The sequence below is a fragment of the Cnephaeus nilssonii genome (genome assembly GCF_951640355.1).
Source record: "Cnephaeus nilssonii genome assembly, chromosome: 10".
Classification (NCBI taxonomy): Eukaryota; Metazoa; Chordata; class Mammalia; order Chiroptera; family Vespertilionidae; genus Cnephaeus; species Cnephaeus nilssonii.
Window position 1 is genome coordinate 74,420,191 of NC_137081.1, and position 16,938 is coordinate 74,437,128.

Here is a 16,938-nt window from a genome sequence, read left to right on the forward strand (position 1 = left end):
ATCTTTTCTTTTTTTCCAGCTTTAAAATATAATTGATAGTATACTGATACTATATCTTGCAAAACTGATAAATTTCTTTATTAGCTCTAGTAGTTTCATACAGAAATTCTTTAAAATTTCCTATTTACACGATCATGCTATCTGCTAATAGATATAGCTTTACTTCTTCCTTTTTAATCTAGATACTTTTTATTTCTTCTCTAATTGCCTTGTGTAGAACTTGTATTAGAGTGCTGTATAGAAATAAACAGTAGACATTCTTGTTTTATTCCTGATCTTAGGGAATTGAACTACGTTTTTAAAGCAATGCACACAAAGAGTTATTTTGCATTTCATTATAAAATATCTACTTGTTTGTATTTAAAAAAAAAAAAAAGAGAAAAAGACAATCAATTCCTTAATTTAAAAGCCTTTGTTTAGAAGTTCTGTTTACTTTCTAATTTAAGATAAGACATGATGTTATTTATTTCAATTAGGTTAAAAGAAAAGCTGTATGTGAATTTAATCATGGGTCCTTAATGTCTCCCCTGAGAAGGTTTACAACACACACTGCCTTTTTCAGGAAGGTACTTCAATCTAATAATAGATACAAGGTTATAAGGCCATAGAAATGCCTTGTCATTGTCTACCTCCAATCACTAACAGAGAAACCCTGACACTATATCTGGACATTATTCTGGATAAGAAAGATAGGTGGTATGTGAAACTGTTTGACTGTTTGAGGTCCTGAATTTTTTGTCTCATTGTAATTACAAAAAAACTAAAGTATGGTCTGACTCAGAGAGGGAAGATAATCCCAAATTTGGAAGTACTTAAAATAGCACTATATTAGACTGAATATTTCCAATGAGTAGTATTTATTTACCTTTCTATATTGTTATATAGGAATGAGGCTGACTACATAGATGTTTGTTAAAAGAATATATGAATACAAACAAATGAACCAATATTCCCAATGTATTCCTTCATTAGGCGAGTTCTTAGTCTGAGTGCCTTAAACACTGTCAATAGCAGAAGCCTCTCTTCAAATGAGATCTTATTAGTAAGCCTTTGTCTCTAGGGACCATTCAATAGGTCAAAATTAGAAAATAGAATATAAGAAATAAACAAGATAAAGCTAATATATGATCTGAGACAAGGGGATACCACATACCCTGCAAAAACAAATAATAATGGTTTCACATATCATTGTTCAAGGAAATAACTAAAAACAGTTTTTGCTTCCTTCATTACATTTTAGCCAATAACATTTGTCTAATAGTTTTTGGAATTATGATATCCATCATTCACATAAATACCCTCTGTGTAGGCACACATAAAAAGAAATAAAATAACACTATGTGAATGCTTCTAACACTTGGGAGAAGTTTTCCATTCTTTTTCATTTTCATATCTTTGAAGTTTAGCTAAAAAACATTAACAAAATTAACATATTGTGGTAGGCTGAACAATAGCACCCAAAGATATCCAGGTTCTAATCTCTACAACCTGTGAATGTTACCACGTATTTCAAAAGAGGCTTTGCAGTTGGAATTAATTTAAGAATATTAAGATGGGAAGATCTTCCTGAAGTATCAGCACAGGCTGGGTAACTCTAAGTGTCTTTATAAGCAGAAGGCAGAGGAAGATTTGATAGAACTGATACAAACAGAGAAAGACATGAAACACTGAAGCAAGATGCTATACCACAGGAAGAGGCCATGAGCCAAGGCTTGTTGCTCTAGAACCTGGAAACGCCCCCCCCCCACACCCAAAAAAAAGATTCCCCCCTAACGACTTTAAAGGTAGCATGGCCCTGACTATACCTTGATTTTGATCCAGTGAAACTGACTTTGATTTCTGACCTCTAGAACAGTGATAGGAAAAACAAAAGTGTTTTAATCCAATAAGTATGTGGTTTTGTTACAGCAGTCATATGCATTTGTATATTACAATTCTTTATTCAGAAGCATGGATTTATACTCTGTATTTTATTATAAAGTATTGAGTATAATGATGAACCGACACTTTTCTAGGTGTTTGTAAGGATAGAATGATGAGGTAGGCACAGCCCCTCCATGGGGAGCACACCCCCCTCTGTGGCTGGATAGGCTAGCAATAAAGTCGGCAGGTAAAATATGAGAAGCAACAGGACTGTACCTGTATCTTGATAAGGGACATAGACCAGATATGTTCAGGGAAAGGAAGGCCCGTTCTTGCATGAATCTTTGTGCATCAGGCTTCTAGTTGTATATAAAATGACTTTACCTAGCCAAAGTCACAAACATTTACAGCTTTTTTCTTTTAAGAGTCTTATAGTTTTAGCTATTACATTTAGGTTTATCATCCATTTCGTGTTAATTTTTGTATATTGTGTAATCAAGGAGTCAAGGTTCATTTGTGTGTGGATCTTCAGTTGTTCCAATCCAATTTATTGAAGAAACTATTATTAACTATTATTATCCCTAATGGGCTCTAAGGGATGGGCAAGGGCTGGCTGGCAAGACTGCCTGTAATTTCCCAGAGCAGGTAATATTTCTAATGTAAGTCCAGAAAGGTTACTAGGCACCAACTACAGAGTTAGGTTTCAAGGAGAAAAAATTAAAGTTATAGCAGAAGTAGAGTGTACAGGTACAGAAGGCAAAGCCCCATGAGAGAGAGTGGTATATACTGAGATGCAAAATTCAAAGATAGCTGGAGTTCAGCATGGAAAGGAAGAAGGATGAGGCCTTGAGGGGTTGAAAGGGTAAAGTCATGAAGGGTTACAAGTCCATGCTAGGGGTCTGGACAATAAGTTGACACTGAGAGTTTAAACCTTATGTAAGCAATAATCAGATTTGCCATTTGGGCAGATTCTTCTCACTGAAATAGGAGGAGAGGATGGCAGGAGGAAGGACTGAGTGAGGATCTTGATGGACAACCACTGCCTTGAATATCAGGAAAAGGCAAGAGAAGTATGAACTAAAAAGACCCGCTGAGATGGAAGACATGGCTAGAGAGAAAAATCTCTAAAGCAGTAATATCATGGCAATTGTTACAGCAACATGCACATTAAAACAAAAAAAAAAAAGAAAAAGAAGCAAAATCTCAACATGAAAAACAAACATTTTTCACCTTGTCAAAATTAAATTTCCTTGCCCCAGAGTAGGCATTATTAATTCCTCCTCAAACAGTGATGTGAAAACATTTGCAATGTCTCAAGAAACGGAAAGGTGTAGATGATTTAGAAAACAGGTCATTTGGCAAAAAAAAAATTGAAATGGCTATTTTTTTTTTCTACAAAAGAGGGTGGAATATAATTATTCAGTCCCTTCTGTGTGATGGACTTATGAGGACAGCTCACAATAGGTTAACGGAAACCACTCAGTAATTTAAAATTTAACACATGCACAGAAAACATAAAGTTTCTAAATGTATTAAGATTAAATTCACATACTTTTGAGTGACTGCAAATAAATGAAATTATAGTTTGTCACAGAGATTATTTATGTTATTTAGCTTTGTCTTCTATCTATATCTCCTTATCTATAATAATAAAAGCATAATATGCTCATTAGACCAGATATCCTTCCAGACGTACTTTCAGACAACCTTCCATACAAAGTCGGGACTGTGAGGGAAGCCCAGTTCCCGGGTGTCTGCTGGCTGGAGGGAAGCCTGGGTCTTGGATGCCAGAGGGAAGCTGGTGCCGGCAGCTGGGGGAAGGAAGGCCTATTCTTGCAGGAATTTCATGCATCAGACCTCTAGTATATGATAACAAACTAATAAAATTGCTACAATAGAATTAAGCTGCAAATGCTGTTATTTTTTGGAATATTAATGGAGATAATTAATTGCCTATCAAAAGAAGTAATATTTTATCTGGAATCAGATATAAAACAGATTGCATTTTTTTGTAATTTGATAAATTAAAATTTATTCACACCGTTATCACTGGGTCACTTGGAAAATTGTTTTTCTGCATTTTCCATTATTTCAAAATCATTACTTCCACTTGTAGCAATGCAATTTCTTCAAATCCCAAACTGTATGTCAACTGCAAAATAGAATCCCATATTCTGCAGAGTTTACTTCATGATACAGAGCTATTCTACTCAAAGAGCTATTTAAACACACATATCCCATCTAATGATTGCACTTAAATTAAATCCAGACTCCTTTGCTTTGTCCTATCAGATTCTGCCAACTTCTTCAACCTCACATCACAAGACTCTCGCCTCACATCCTACATTCAAACCACAGGACTTCCTTTGTTATTTTGACCAGAATGGCTTTCCTGATCTACATCCTCTTGACATGCTTGCCTACTAACTAAAATTACCTTGAATATACTTTTCACATGATTGCCTGCCTTCTCCTCATACTCTTCACATCTCAAATTTATGTCATTTCAGTGAGGTTTAGGGAACGTAGAGGTAGATGGGAGGGCGGGAAGAGATTAACCAAAGAATTTATATGCATACTAGAGGCCCGGTGCATGGATTCGTGTACTGGTGAGGTCCCTCAGCCTGGCCTGCGGGGATCGGCCCGAAACCAGCTCTCTGACATCCTCCCAAGTGGTCCTGAATTGCGAGAGGGTGGTTCTTGGGTGATGCACCCCAGAATTGGGCTCCCTCCTCTCTGGTTCCGGGTGTGTCACCCAAGAACCACTGCTGCCAAGTGACCACAGCTCAGCAGCTCCTGTGCTGAGCATCTGCGCCCTGGCGATCAGTTAGCAATGGCTTACATCATAGCTACTGACTGGCCTATTGGCCAGTTGGCCGGTCACTTAGGCTTATATATATATAAATATACATAACCCATGTACACAGACAATAGTGTGGTAAAGTCCTGGGGGTATGGGGTGGGGTGCAGGGGGTCAATGGGAAAAGAAGGGGGACATATGTAATATTTTCAACAATAAAGATAAATTTAGAAAAATAAAAAATAAACATTTCTATTCATAGCAGCTTAAGAGCTAGACAAGACTAGAAATTCCTTCTTATTATTAAACTAGAGGCCTGGTGCACGAAATTCGTGCACGGAGGGAGGCGGTGTCCCTCAGCCCAGCCTACATCCTCTCCAATCTGGGACTCCTCGAGAGATGTCCGACTGCCCGTTTAGGCCCGATCCACAGTGGGATCAGGCCTAAACGGGCAGTCGGACATCCCTCTCACAATCCAGGACTGCTGGCTCCCAACTGCTCGCCTGCCTGCCTTCCTGATTGCCCCTAAATCACTTCTGCCTGCCAGCCTGATCACCCCCTAACCACTCCCATGCCAGCCTGATTGATGTCTAACTGCTCCCCTGCCAGCCTGTTTGCCCCCAACTTCCCTCCTCTGCCGGCCTGGTCACCCCTAACTGCCATCCCCTGCAGGGTTGATTGCCTCCAACTGCCCTCCCTTGCAGGCCTGGTGCCTCCCAACTGCCCTCCCCTGCTGGCCATCTTGTGGTGGCCATCTTGTGTCCACATAGGGACAGGATCTTTGACCACATGGGGGCAGCCATATTGTGTGTTGGGTTGATGGTCAATCTGTATATTACTCTTATCTATATATATATATAAAAGCCTAAGCAACCATTCCACCACTACTTATGACATGCACTGACCACCAGGGGACAAACGCTCAACACACAGGCATGGAAACATGGAACAGACTGATGAATCTCAGAGGGAAGGGGGAAAGGGGGAGAGTGGGAAGAGATTAACCAAAGATCTTATATGCATACTAGAGGCCCAGTGCATGGATTCATGTACCAGTGGGGTCCCTCGGCCTGGCCTGCGGGGACTGAGCTGAAACTGGCAGGATGACATCCCCTCAGGGGTTCCAGATTGCAAGAAGGCACCGGCCAGGCCGAGAGACCCCACTGGTGCACAAATCTGTGCACCTGGAAAGCTAAAGCAATCCTGAGAAAGAACAAAGCAGAAGGTCTCACACTTCCTGGTTTCAAACTATACAACAAAGCTATAGTAATTAAAACAGTATAGAGGAGAAAAAAATGGTGACCAGCAGGAAGGTAGGGAGGGAGAGAGTGTGAGAGAGTGAGGAACCCATAGAGGAGAGCATAGACGTGTGTGGTGTGTGTGTGTATGAGCTAGGGACAGTTAAATTATGCAGGTCTTCCAAGGGGCTGCCAAACCGTGCAGTCTTAAATGGCAGAGCCCCACGCACAAAGAGGACACTGCTCAACGGCTGGTGCAGACACGGAGACCACGCCATCTTGAGAAACAGAGCTGCTTGGGACTAGGATCCTGGCTTCAGACACAAACCAGGACCCTGCAGCCACTGGGGACAGAGAACTGCTATCACAGCTTCAGACCAACAGACAACAAGAATCCATACTTCCCGGCAGCAGATTTCCATGAGTCAAAGAGCCTATCCCCCTCCCCGCAGGCTCGCGGATAACGCCATAGTAACGGATAGATCTGCCCCTCGCCCAAGCTGCAGAGCGCACACACACAGATGTGCTCCCGTTCAGGGAATTTAGCGCGCAGGACACAGCTACCCTTCAGGGAATCCGAGAGCGCACATGGAGGGCTCCCCTTAGGGGAATTTGGTGCGCGGGACGCAGCTCCCCTTCAGGAATTTGAGAGTGCGCGAAGCCCTAGCCAGTTTGACTCAGTAGAGAGAGCACACACAGGACGCAGCTCCCCTTCAGGGAATTTGGCATGCTGGACACAGCCTCCTGGGATCCCTGACTCACAGTGCATTCACACTAAGAGCCAGTGACTCCAATTGTTGGTGCATGCACACACAGGGACCTTATTCTCAATGAGAAGCTGCACAAGGCAACAAAGACTCTGACACTCGATTCTTGGTGCAGATACAGGGAAACTCTGACTCCTGGCACGTGCTAAAAAACTCATTTTCGGCACATATCAACAGTGTGGTGCAGACTGGGCCCCTGATTCTAAGTGTGCACATGAGACCACACGGAACACTGGGGACACTGACCTTGGGCAAGCCTGGTTCCCACCAACCAAAGGCAGCCACACGTCCTAGTGTCAGAGCACTTCAGTGAAACTCGGGTGGTGCGAAGTTCCCACAGCACACGACCCAGGTCCACACAAATTAAAGCTTGAGCTTTCTGGTGATAGAATGGGGAGACGAAACAATTCACAGAGGAAAGAAAATGAGGAGTCGCCAAGAAAGGAAATTAGTGAAACTGAAGCATGCAACATGACCGAAAAAGAGTTCAGAGTAATGGTCATGGAATTTATACATTGGATGGATGAGAAAATCAACAACTTATGTAAGAATCAGGAAGAAATGAAAAGTGATATAGCTATAATAAAAAACAACATGGAAAGTTTTAACAGTAGACTAGAAGAAGCAGAGGACTGAATTAGTGAGTTAGAAGATCAGGTACAGAAACAAGCTCAATCTGAACAGCAATTGGAGAAAAAAATTAAAAAGCAGGAGGAAAGCCTAAGGGAGCTTTGGGACAACATGAAATGAAGTAACATACGTATAATAGGGCTGCCAGAAAGACAAGAAGAGCAGGAAGGATTAGAAAATCTATTTGAAGAAATAATGACAGAAAACTTCCCGGATATGGGGAAGAAAAAAGTTACACACGTACAAAGAGGCCCAAGCAGGATCAACCCCAAAAGACTCACACCAAGACACGTCATAATTTCAATGGCAAATATAAATGACAAAGAGAGAATCTTAAAGGCGGCAAGAGAGAGACAGAGAGTTACCTACAAAGGAACACCCATCAGATTGTCAAATGATTACTCAACAGAAACACATCAAGCTAGAAGGGAATGGAAGGAGGTATACAAAGTGTTGCAAAGCAAAGGACTGAATCCAAGAATACTCTATCCAGTAAGGCTATCAATCAAAATCGAAGGAGAAATCAGGTGCTTTGAAGACAAAAAAAGGCTAAGGGAGTTTATCACCACCAAACCAGCAATGCAAGAAATGCTAAAGGGAATACTGTAAAAAGAAGAAATAAACAGGTAAGAAGGAACACAGACACAAAAATAGATATGACTACAAACAAATACCTTTCAGTAATAACTTTAAATGTAAACGGACTAAATGCTCCAATCAAAATACATCAAGTGGCTGAATGGATAAAAAAAAATGACCCATATATATGCTGTCTACAAGAGACCCACCTCAGAACAAGAGACTCACACAGATTGAAAGTGAAGGGATGGAAAAATATCTTTCAGGCAAATGGAAATGAAAAAAAAGCTGGGGTAGCAATACTTATATCTGACAAAATAGACCTCAAAGTAAATGCCATAACAAGAGATAAGGAAGGCCACTTCATAATACTAAAGGGAGCAATCCAACAAGAAGAAATAATTCTGGTAAACATACACATCCAATATAGAAGCACCCAAATACATAAAAAAACTCCTGGAGGATATCAAGGGAGAGATTAATAGCAATACAATCATAGTAGGAGACTTTAATACCCCACTATCACCACTGGACAAATCCTCTAAACAAAAAATCAGCAAAGAAACATCAATCCTAAATGACTCACTAGACCAGATGGAATTAATTGACATCTTCAGCACATTTCACCCCAAAGCCACAGAATATACATTCTTCTCAAGTGCACATGGGTCATTTTCAAAGATAAACCATATGCTGGGTCACAGGCAAAGTCTCTTCAAATTCAAGAAGATAGAAATCATATCAAGCATCTTCTCAGATCACAGTGGCATAAAACTGGAAATCAACTACAGTAAATACAATCCAAAGAAATCAAGCACTTGGAGACTAAACAGCATTCTATTAAACAATGACTGGGTCACCAGAGAGATAAAGGAAAAAATAAAAAACATCAAGGCAACAAATGACAATGAAAACACAATAATCCAAAATCTATGGGACACAGTGAAAGCAGTCTTAAGAGGGAAGTTCATAGCTCTACAAGCCTACTGCAAAAAACAAGAAACAATGGTAATAAATTACCTAACCCTACAACTCAAAGAGTTAGAAAGAGAGCAACAAGAAAAGCCCAGTGTAAGCAGAAGGAAGAAAATAATAAAGATCAGAGCAGAGATAAACGACATAGAGACCAAAAAAACAATACAAAAGATCAACAAAACCAAGAGCTGGAAAGGATAAACAAGATTGATGAACCTCTAGCCAGGCTCACCAAGAAGCAAAGAGAGAGGACCCAAATAAACAAAATCAGAAATGAAACAGGTGAAATAACAACAGACCCCGACGAAATACAAAGGATTGTTACAAAATACTACGAACAACTCTATTCCAACAAACTGGACAACCTGGAGGAAATGGACATATTCCTAGAAAAATATAACCTTCCAAAAATCAATCAGGAAGAATCTAAACAACTCAATAGGCCAGTAACTATGTGAGAAATTGAAGCAGTCATCAAAAAGCTTCCGGCAAACAAAAGGCCGGGGCCTGATGGCTTCACAGGAGAGTTTTACCAAACATTCAAGGAAGAATTAAAACCTATCCTCCTCAGACTATTCCAAAAAATTCAAGAGGAAGGAACACTTCCAAACTCCTTCTATGAAGCTAGCATCACCCTAATACCAAAACCAGATAAAGACAACACAATGAAAGAAAATAACAGGCCAATATCCCTCGTGAACATAGATGCCAAAATCCTCAACAAAATTCTAGCAAATCGGATCCAGCAGTACATTAGAAAGATCATACACCATGACCAAGTAGGATTTATCCCAGGAATGCAAGGATGGTACAATATCCGCAAATCAATAAACGTGATACATCACATAAACAAACTGAGAGATAGAAATCACAGTCATCAATTGATGCAGAAAAAGCATTTGACAAAATCCACACCCTTTCTTGATAAAAACTCTCAACAAGGCAGGAATAGAAGGATCATACCTCAACATAATAAAAGCCATATATAACAAACCCACAGCAAACACCATACTCAATGGACAAAAACTAAAAACATTTCCCCTAAGAACAGAACAAGACAGGGATGCCCACTCTCACCACTCCTGTTTGACATAGTACTGGAAGTATTAGCCATTGCAATTAGACAAGAAGAAGAAATAAAAGGCATCCAAATTGGAAAATAACAAGTAAAGCTGTCTTTATTTGCAGACGACATGATATTGTACATAAAAAATCAGAAAGACTCCATCAAAAAACTAATAGACTTAATAAATGAATTCGGCAACGTAGCGGGATACAAAATTAACACCAAGAAATCTATGGCCTTTCTATACACCAATAGTGAACTTACAGACAGAGAGACTAAAAAGGCAATCCCATTTACCATCGCATCAAAAAAATTAAGATACCTAGGAATAAACTTAACTAAGGAGGTAAAAGACCTATACACGGAAAACTACAGGACACTGAAAAAAGAGATAGAGGAAGACGTAACCAGATGGAAGAACATACCATGTTCATGGATTGGTAGAATCAACATCATTAAAATGTCCATACTCCCCAAAGCAATCTACAGATTCAATGCACTCCCCATTAAAATACCAATGGCATATTTCAGAGGCCTAGAAAGAACTCTCCAAAAATTCATCTGGAATAAAAAAAGACCCCGAATAGCCACAGCAATCCTGAGAAAGAAGAATAAAGTAGGAGGGATCTCAATACCAGATTTCAAGCTGTATTACAAAACCATTGTTCTCAAAACAGCCTGGTACTGGCACAAGAACAGACATATAGATCAATGGAATAGAATAGAGAATCCAGATATCGACCCAAACCACTATGCTCAATTAATATTTGACAAAGGAGGCATGAACATACAATGGAATCAAGACAGTTTCTTCAATAAATGGTGTTGAGAAAATTGGACAGATACATGCAAAAAAATAAAACTAGATCACCAACTTACACCATACACAAAAATAAACTCAAAATGGATACAGCACTTAAACATAAGATGGGAAACCATAAAAATACTAGAGGAATCTACAGGCAGCAAAATCTCAGACATATGCCAAAAGAACTTCTTCACTGATACTGCCCCTAGGGCAATGGAAGCTAAAGAGCAAATAAACAAATGGGACTACATCAAAATAAAAAGCTTTTTTACAGCAAAAGAAACTATCAACAAAACAACAATAAAGCCCACTGTATGGGAGAACATATTTGCAAATGGCATCACTGGTAAAGGTTTAATCTCCAACATCTACAGGCAGCTTATACAACTTAATAAAAGGAAGATACATGATCCAATAAAAAAATAGGCAACGGACCTAAATAGAATCTTTTCAAAAGAAGACAGAAGGAAGGCCAAGAGACACATGAAAACATGCTCAATGTCACTAATTATCCGAGAGATGCAAATCAAAACAACAATGCGGTACCATCTCACACCTGTCAGAATGGCTATCATCAACAAATCAACAAACGACAAGTGTTGGCGAGGATGCGGAGAAAAAGGAACCCTCATGCACTGCTGGTGGGAATGTAGACTGGTGCAGCCACTGTGGAGAACAGTATGGAGTTTCCTCAAAAAAACTAAAAATGGAACTCCCATTTGACCCAGTAATCCCACTTCTAGGAATATATCCTAAGAAACTGGAAATACCAATAAGAAAAGATATATGCACCCCTATGTTCATAGCAGCACAATTTACAATAGCTAAGATCTGGAAACAGCCTAGGTGGCCATCAGCAGATGACTGGATCAGAAAACTATGGTACATCTATACAGTGGAATACTATGCTGCCATAAAAAGAAGGAATTCTTACCATTTGCAGCAACCTGGATGGAATTGGAGAACATTATGCTAAGTGAAATAAGCCAGTCAATGAAAGAAAAATACCACATGATCTCACTCATTTATGGATAATAAAGAACATTATAAACTGTTGAACAAAAAGATAGATACAGAGACAGTAAAGCATTAAACAGAATGTCAAATTGCAGCAGGAAGGTTAGGGAGAGGTGGGGAAGATAAGAGATCAACCGAAGGACTTGTATGCATGCATATAAGCATAACCAATGGACGCAAAACTCTGGGGGGTGAGGGCATGTATGGGAGTAGCAGGGGGAGCAATGGTAAGATATGTGCACATATAATACCTTAATAAAAAAATGAGGAGAAAAAAAACTATAGTATTAGCATAAAAATAGACACATAGACCAATGGAACAGATTAAAGAACTGAGAATTGAATCCCCATATGTTCAGTTAACTAGTATTGGACAAGGGAGCCAGGAATACCTGATGGGGAAGTGGCAGTCTTTTCAATCAATGTGTTGGGAAATCTGGATATACACATGCAGAAAAATGAAACTGGACTGCTGTCTTACACAACTCACAAAATTAACTCAAAATGTATCAGAGACTTAAACCCAACTCTTAATTCCATAAAACTCCTAGGAGAAAATGGAGGGAATAAGCTCCTTAACATTGGTCTTGGCAATGATTTTTTTGGATATGACACTAAAAAGCACAAAACAAAAGAAAAAAATGGCACTACATCAAATCTCCAAGCTTTTGCATAGCAAAATAAACAACAAAATGAAAGGCAGCCTACAGAATGGGAGAAAATTTTTTCAAACCTAACCTTGTATAAGGGGTTAATATCCAAATATATAAATAATGCATACAACTCACAACAACAAAAGCCCCAAAGAAATTAAACAATAGGCAGAGGAACTAAATAGACTTTTTCCAAAGAAAATATCTGAATGACCAACAGGTATATGAAAAGATGCCAAACATCATTAATTATCAGGGAAATGCAAATAAAAACTATGAGATATAACCTCACACTTGTCAGATGAGTAACAATAATAAGAGATAAATGTTAGCAAAGATGTGGAGAAAAAGAAACCCTTGTACACTGTTGGTGGGACGTAAATTGGTTCAGTTGCTATGGAAAACAATATGAAAATTCCTCAAAAATTAAAAATATAATCCTATATAAGGCTAATATGCAAATTGTCCCCCAACCGGAAGTTCCACCAGGGGGCATGGCCTGCTGACCAGCCAACTGCCTGAGGCCCCTCCCCCCAGCCGGCCCCACCCCTGGCTGACCCACCCCCTGATCATGGGCGGGGCTGGCCGGCCAACTGGCCCTGATGGCCCCAATCGGGACTGGGAAAGATGACCCATTCGGCCCGGATCACTGGCCAGGCCAAGGGACCCCACTCGTGCACAAATTTGTGCACCAGGCCTTTTAAGCAATATAGCCAACAATATTATGGTATAACCAAACTTGGTAAAAGATTAGAACTTCTTTTGTAAAATGGGTCTACTATTTCCTTGTGATGTGTTTAATGTTTCTGAAAGTCAAATCACTGAAAACAATTCTATAAACTAACCTGGGAAACAGAAAAATGGCAGCACCAATTTTTTAAAAAAATCATTAAACTTTAAATTGCATTCATATATTGATACAGGTATATCTTAAAGACAAGCTAATACATTTACAAAAAAGGCAATAAATCATTTACCTGACTTGTATGAAAGAATTTGCCATTTCTGGTATTATTCAAAAAGCTTATTTAAAACATAAGACCTTGATAACAGAGACAAAGAATCAATCATTTCCCCTCTACCCCACCCCCGCCTACTATTCAAACACAAATTCTTTCTTTTCATACCCTCTATAAAATTCCTAACTTGTTTAGTCTCTTAAAAACAGTAGTAACCCTCCCACACACAAATAGAGCAGGAAATTCATAACTCCATCATAATGATGCCTCAGCCTCTTCTATCAACTCTTACCCCAACTGTATTTAATCTTCATTCTTTTCTCCATTCACCCATATTTTTCAACTTCTCAAGTTCAAATAATAAAAAAGCAACAAAAACAAAAACAAAAAAAAAACATCTTCTACCTGATTACCATCTCAGAAAACTCTTCCAGATTGCCTAATTTATTTTTGTTCTTCAGTTCTACTCTACTAATCAATTAATTTTAAATGGTATTTTGTAAAATCCCTTAGAAGTTTGGGACCAAAGCACCAATAAACACCACAAAATATATTTATTTGTATTGGGCTTTTGCTTTCTTGGTTAACTGGAGCAACGATGCTCACCACCAGCACACAAGTGGCCAAAGGTGAAGTATAGACTGAGACCAGTAATGGATCCAAAACACATTCAAGATAATCATGGATAATCATGAGATATGTGCATTCATATGTCCATACATTATGAGATGCACTGTGTTATTGACAAAGGAGAACTGAAGCCATTATTAAAGAACAAAGCTACTAATTCTAGACCTTAGACAAACCTCCTGGGCTGTATGTCAATGTTCTCATTTCTTACTCCCCATCCATGTCCTTACCAGAGCTACTGCAGTGGGAGGGGTCAACAGGTCTTCCGTTTTTATCAGAGCAGGCTATTGCTCGAAAGCGCACGCCCTGTCCACATTGTTTGCTGTCTCCTTGTACCCGCAGTCCTCGCTGAGGCTCCCTTCTGCTCTCAGGAAGAATGCAATCTGACCAATTTCCAGATGGTTGGGATATAAATACATCGCAAGGACACAGTTCTGTTTCCACTAGAGGGTACATGTCAGCATCCTGGCACTTCTCCTTCTTCCTGCTTTTTCCTGTGCCAAAAAGAAACACTGATGTATTAATTTCATATCTGCTGTTTTGTTAAAATTCACTCACAGTATTATATTTAACAATATTGTCTTAAATAATATAAAGTCTTTCTTATTTTCATTCTTTTGTGCATGGAATTAAATCCTAGGACAATGGAAGCAAGTCCCAGAGTAATTGTGAAATTCAAGTTAACTTGACAAAAAAAAATTGTTTGATGTTGGAGAGTGGCACAAGATAAAACGAGAAAACATTTGCTACAGTGGCTCAACAGCTAGAAAATTCTTGTCAATGTATTTATTTTCCCTACAATATGTTAAAAACAGATTGATTACCTTGTCACCATTTTCCTTGAAAGTTTTGGTTGCCAAGGAAACTAACAAAAGGTATAAATATTGACTCCTTTTCCTTTTTTTCAAGCGACTTTTTAAAAACAGATTATTTATTCAAGGAGCAAAATAATATCCTCCCATACCAGGGAGTGAGTCTGGGTGTCACTTAGATGTGATAGACAAAGTGGAATTTATTTTGTTTCCCATTACCAGGCAGTTTACAAACATTGGCAGAATCAATAGATTGAAATACATGCTAAAATCATATTGAATAATTTAATCTGAAAAAAAAGCTGTGGCTTCTACTTTGAGAGAACTTTCTTACTTAAGGATTCTGAATATGACTTTACCTTACCAAATGACTTTAATGAACATTTTAGTTGTAGTCTCAACTTTGAATAATGACAATGTGGAGTCATTTTTCACAGCGCTGAGTACCAGATAACCATGTTTAATGCATTCCAAGTCAGCCTGTAACTTGATTTAACTTTTCCATCAATACACTTCCTCTAGATTCCTAAAAATTTCCCTAGATCTAGTAATTCCACTTTTTGTTTCCTTATTAGTGGGTCATTAGCTAGCCAGGGCTGTTTATTAAAAGTGGGTATCTTTATTGATCTATTCCCAGTCCTTATGATTATTTTTTAATATATTTTTATTGTTGATAGTGTTATAGATATCTCCCATTTGTCCCCCTTCCCCCACTCCTCCAAGCCCCTACCCACCCACCCCCAGGTTTTCATGGGCTATGTCTATGGGCTATGCATATAAGTATGTAAGTTCTTTGGTTTATCTCTTCTTGTCCCCCTCAAAATACTCGATACAAGCTAATAGAGAGACTACTTTCTCCTTATCAAACAGTTTACATTATACACAACAATTCTATATTTGTCACCTAATGAGTGGCTTTCTGGCCTTTCCTGATTTTTTAATTATTTTTAAACTAGAGGCCTAGTGCATGAAATTTGTGCCAGGGTAGTGTCCCCAGGCCTGGCTGGTGATCAGGGCCTATCTGTGGGGCAACCGCCAAGGCAATCAGGGGGCCGCCCTGGGGCCTGCAGGCAGCTCTTGCATTGAGTATCTGCCTGCTGGTGGTCAGTGTGCATCACAGTGACTGGTCATTCCACCAGTCTTTCTGCTGTTTGGTCGATTTGCATATTAGGCTTTTATTATATAGGATTATTAATTGATTTGGAGAGAGAGAGAGAGAGAGAGAGGGAGGGAGAGAGGCAAGCAACATTGATTTGTTGTTCCATCTATTCATCAGCTGCTTCCCATAAGTGCCCTTACCAGGGATTGAACCTATAATCGTGGCATATTGGGACAATGCTCCAACCAACTGAGCAATCCTGCCAGGGCCTTCTATGATGCTTATGGCCACAATAAACAAGGGTTTTTACAGGACCTGAAATGATCTTGCAAAAGCTTCAGACACACCACTGTGCCTCTGTGAGGATGTATTCATTCACTTTTCCCATTAGAGGTACTTACTAAGAATGTGTTTGAAAAACACAGTTCCTATCATGGCTTGAAATTGTACTAGTTGAGAGATGTACAAATAGGTGGTGAATAGCTCCTTCCATCAGCATTTAATTTAACTTACCCAAGTCGATTATCTCCATCTCTTCTAACTCCACTGTCTTCTCAACACACTTAACCCTGAATTCGTAATCTACCTATTGGTTGAAACCACTTACTCTTGCCAAACTAATAAAACAAAGCCCTGGAATATCTTTGTGTCCCTTATATTTCAGACTTGGTTGTTTAATGACAGTTCAAAGTGAAACTTTACCATCATTCTTAAAAGATCCTTTCCAAGTTCTATCACACCTTACCTTTTTGTCCCTCACCCTTATGCCACCTCTCCACTATTTCTCTGGTAACACCTTACTTGTTTTTTTGTTTTTGTTTTTTTTTAATTTTTCTTCCTCTATATCTCTCTTAACTGATGGGCTTCCTGGGGGCATTATCCTAGATTCTCTTCTTTTCTGATCCTAAATTTTCAACAACATATGGTATAATGTTTAAATAACCATCTAGAACCCAGAAATCCCTCATTATTATCTTCAGCCCATATTTCTTGCTCAAGTGTCTGAGCCACAGAGTAGAAATCTACACCTAAAAGACCAATC

At 39.1% G+C, this 16,938-nt stretch overlaps 1 protein-coding gene across 1 annotated transcript in view; it reads right to left on the bottom strand.

Moving 5' to 3' along the window:
- Positions 1 to 16,938, bottom strand: part of THSD7B (thrombospondin type 1 domain containing 7B) — a gene marked incomplete at its 5' end in the record, with an annotated part of 754,786 nt that overhangs the window by 248,917 nt on the left and 488,931 nt on the right. Inside the window, one exon of the mRNA XM_079782710.1 lies at positions 14,216 to 14,479. Within this exon, the coding sequence (XP_079638836.1) occupies positions 14,216 to 14,479 (264 nt within the window). The remainder of the gene's footprint in view (positions 1 to 14,215; positions 14,480 to 16,938) is intronic.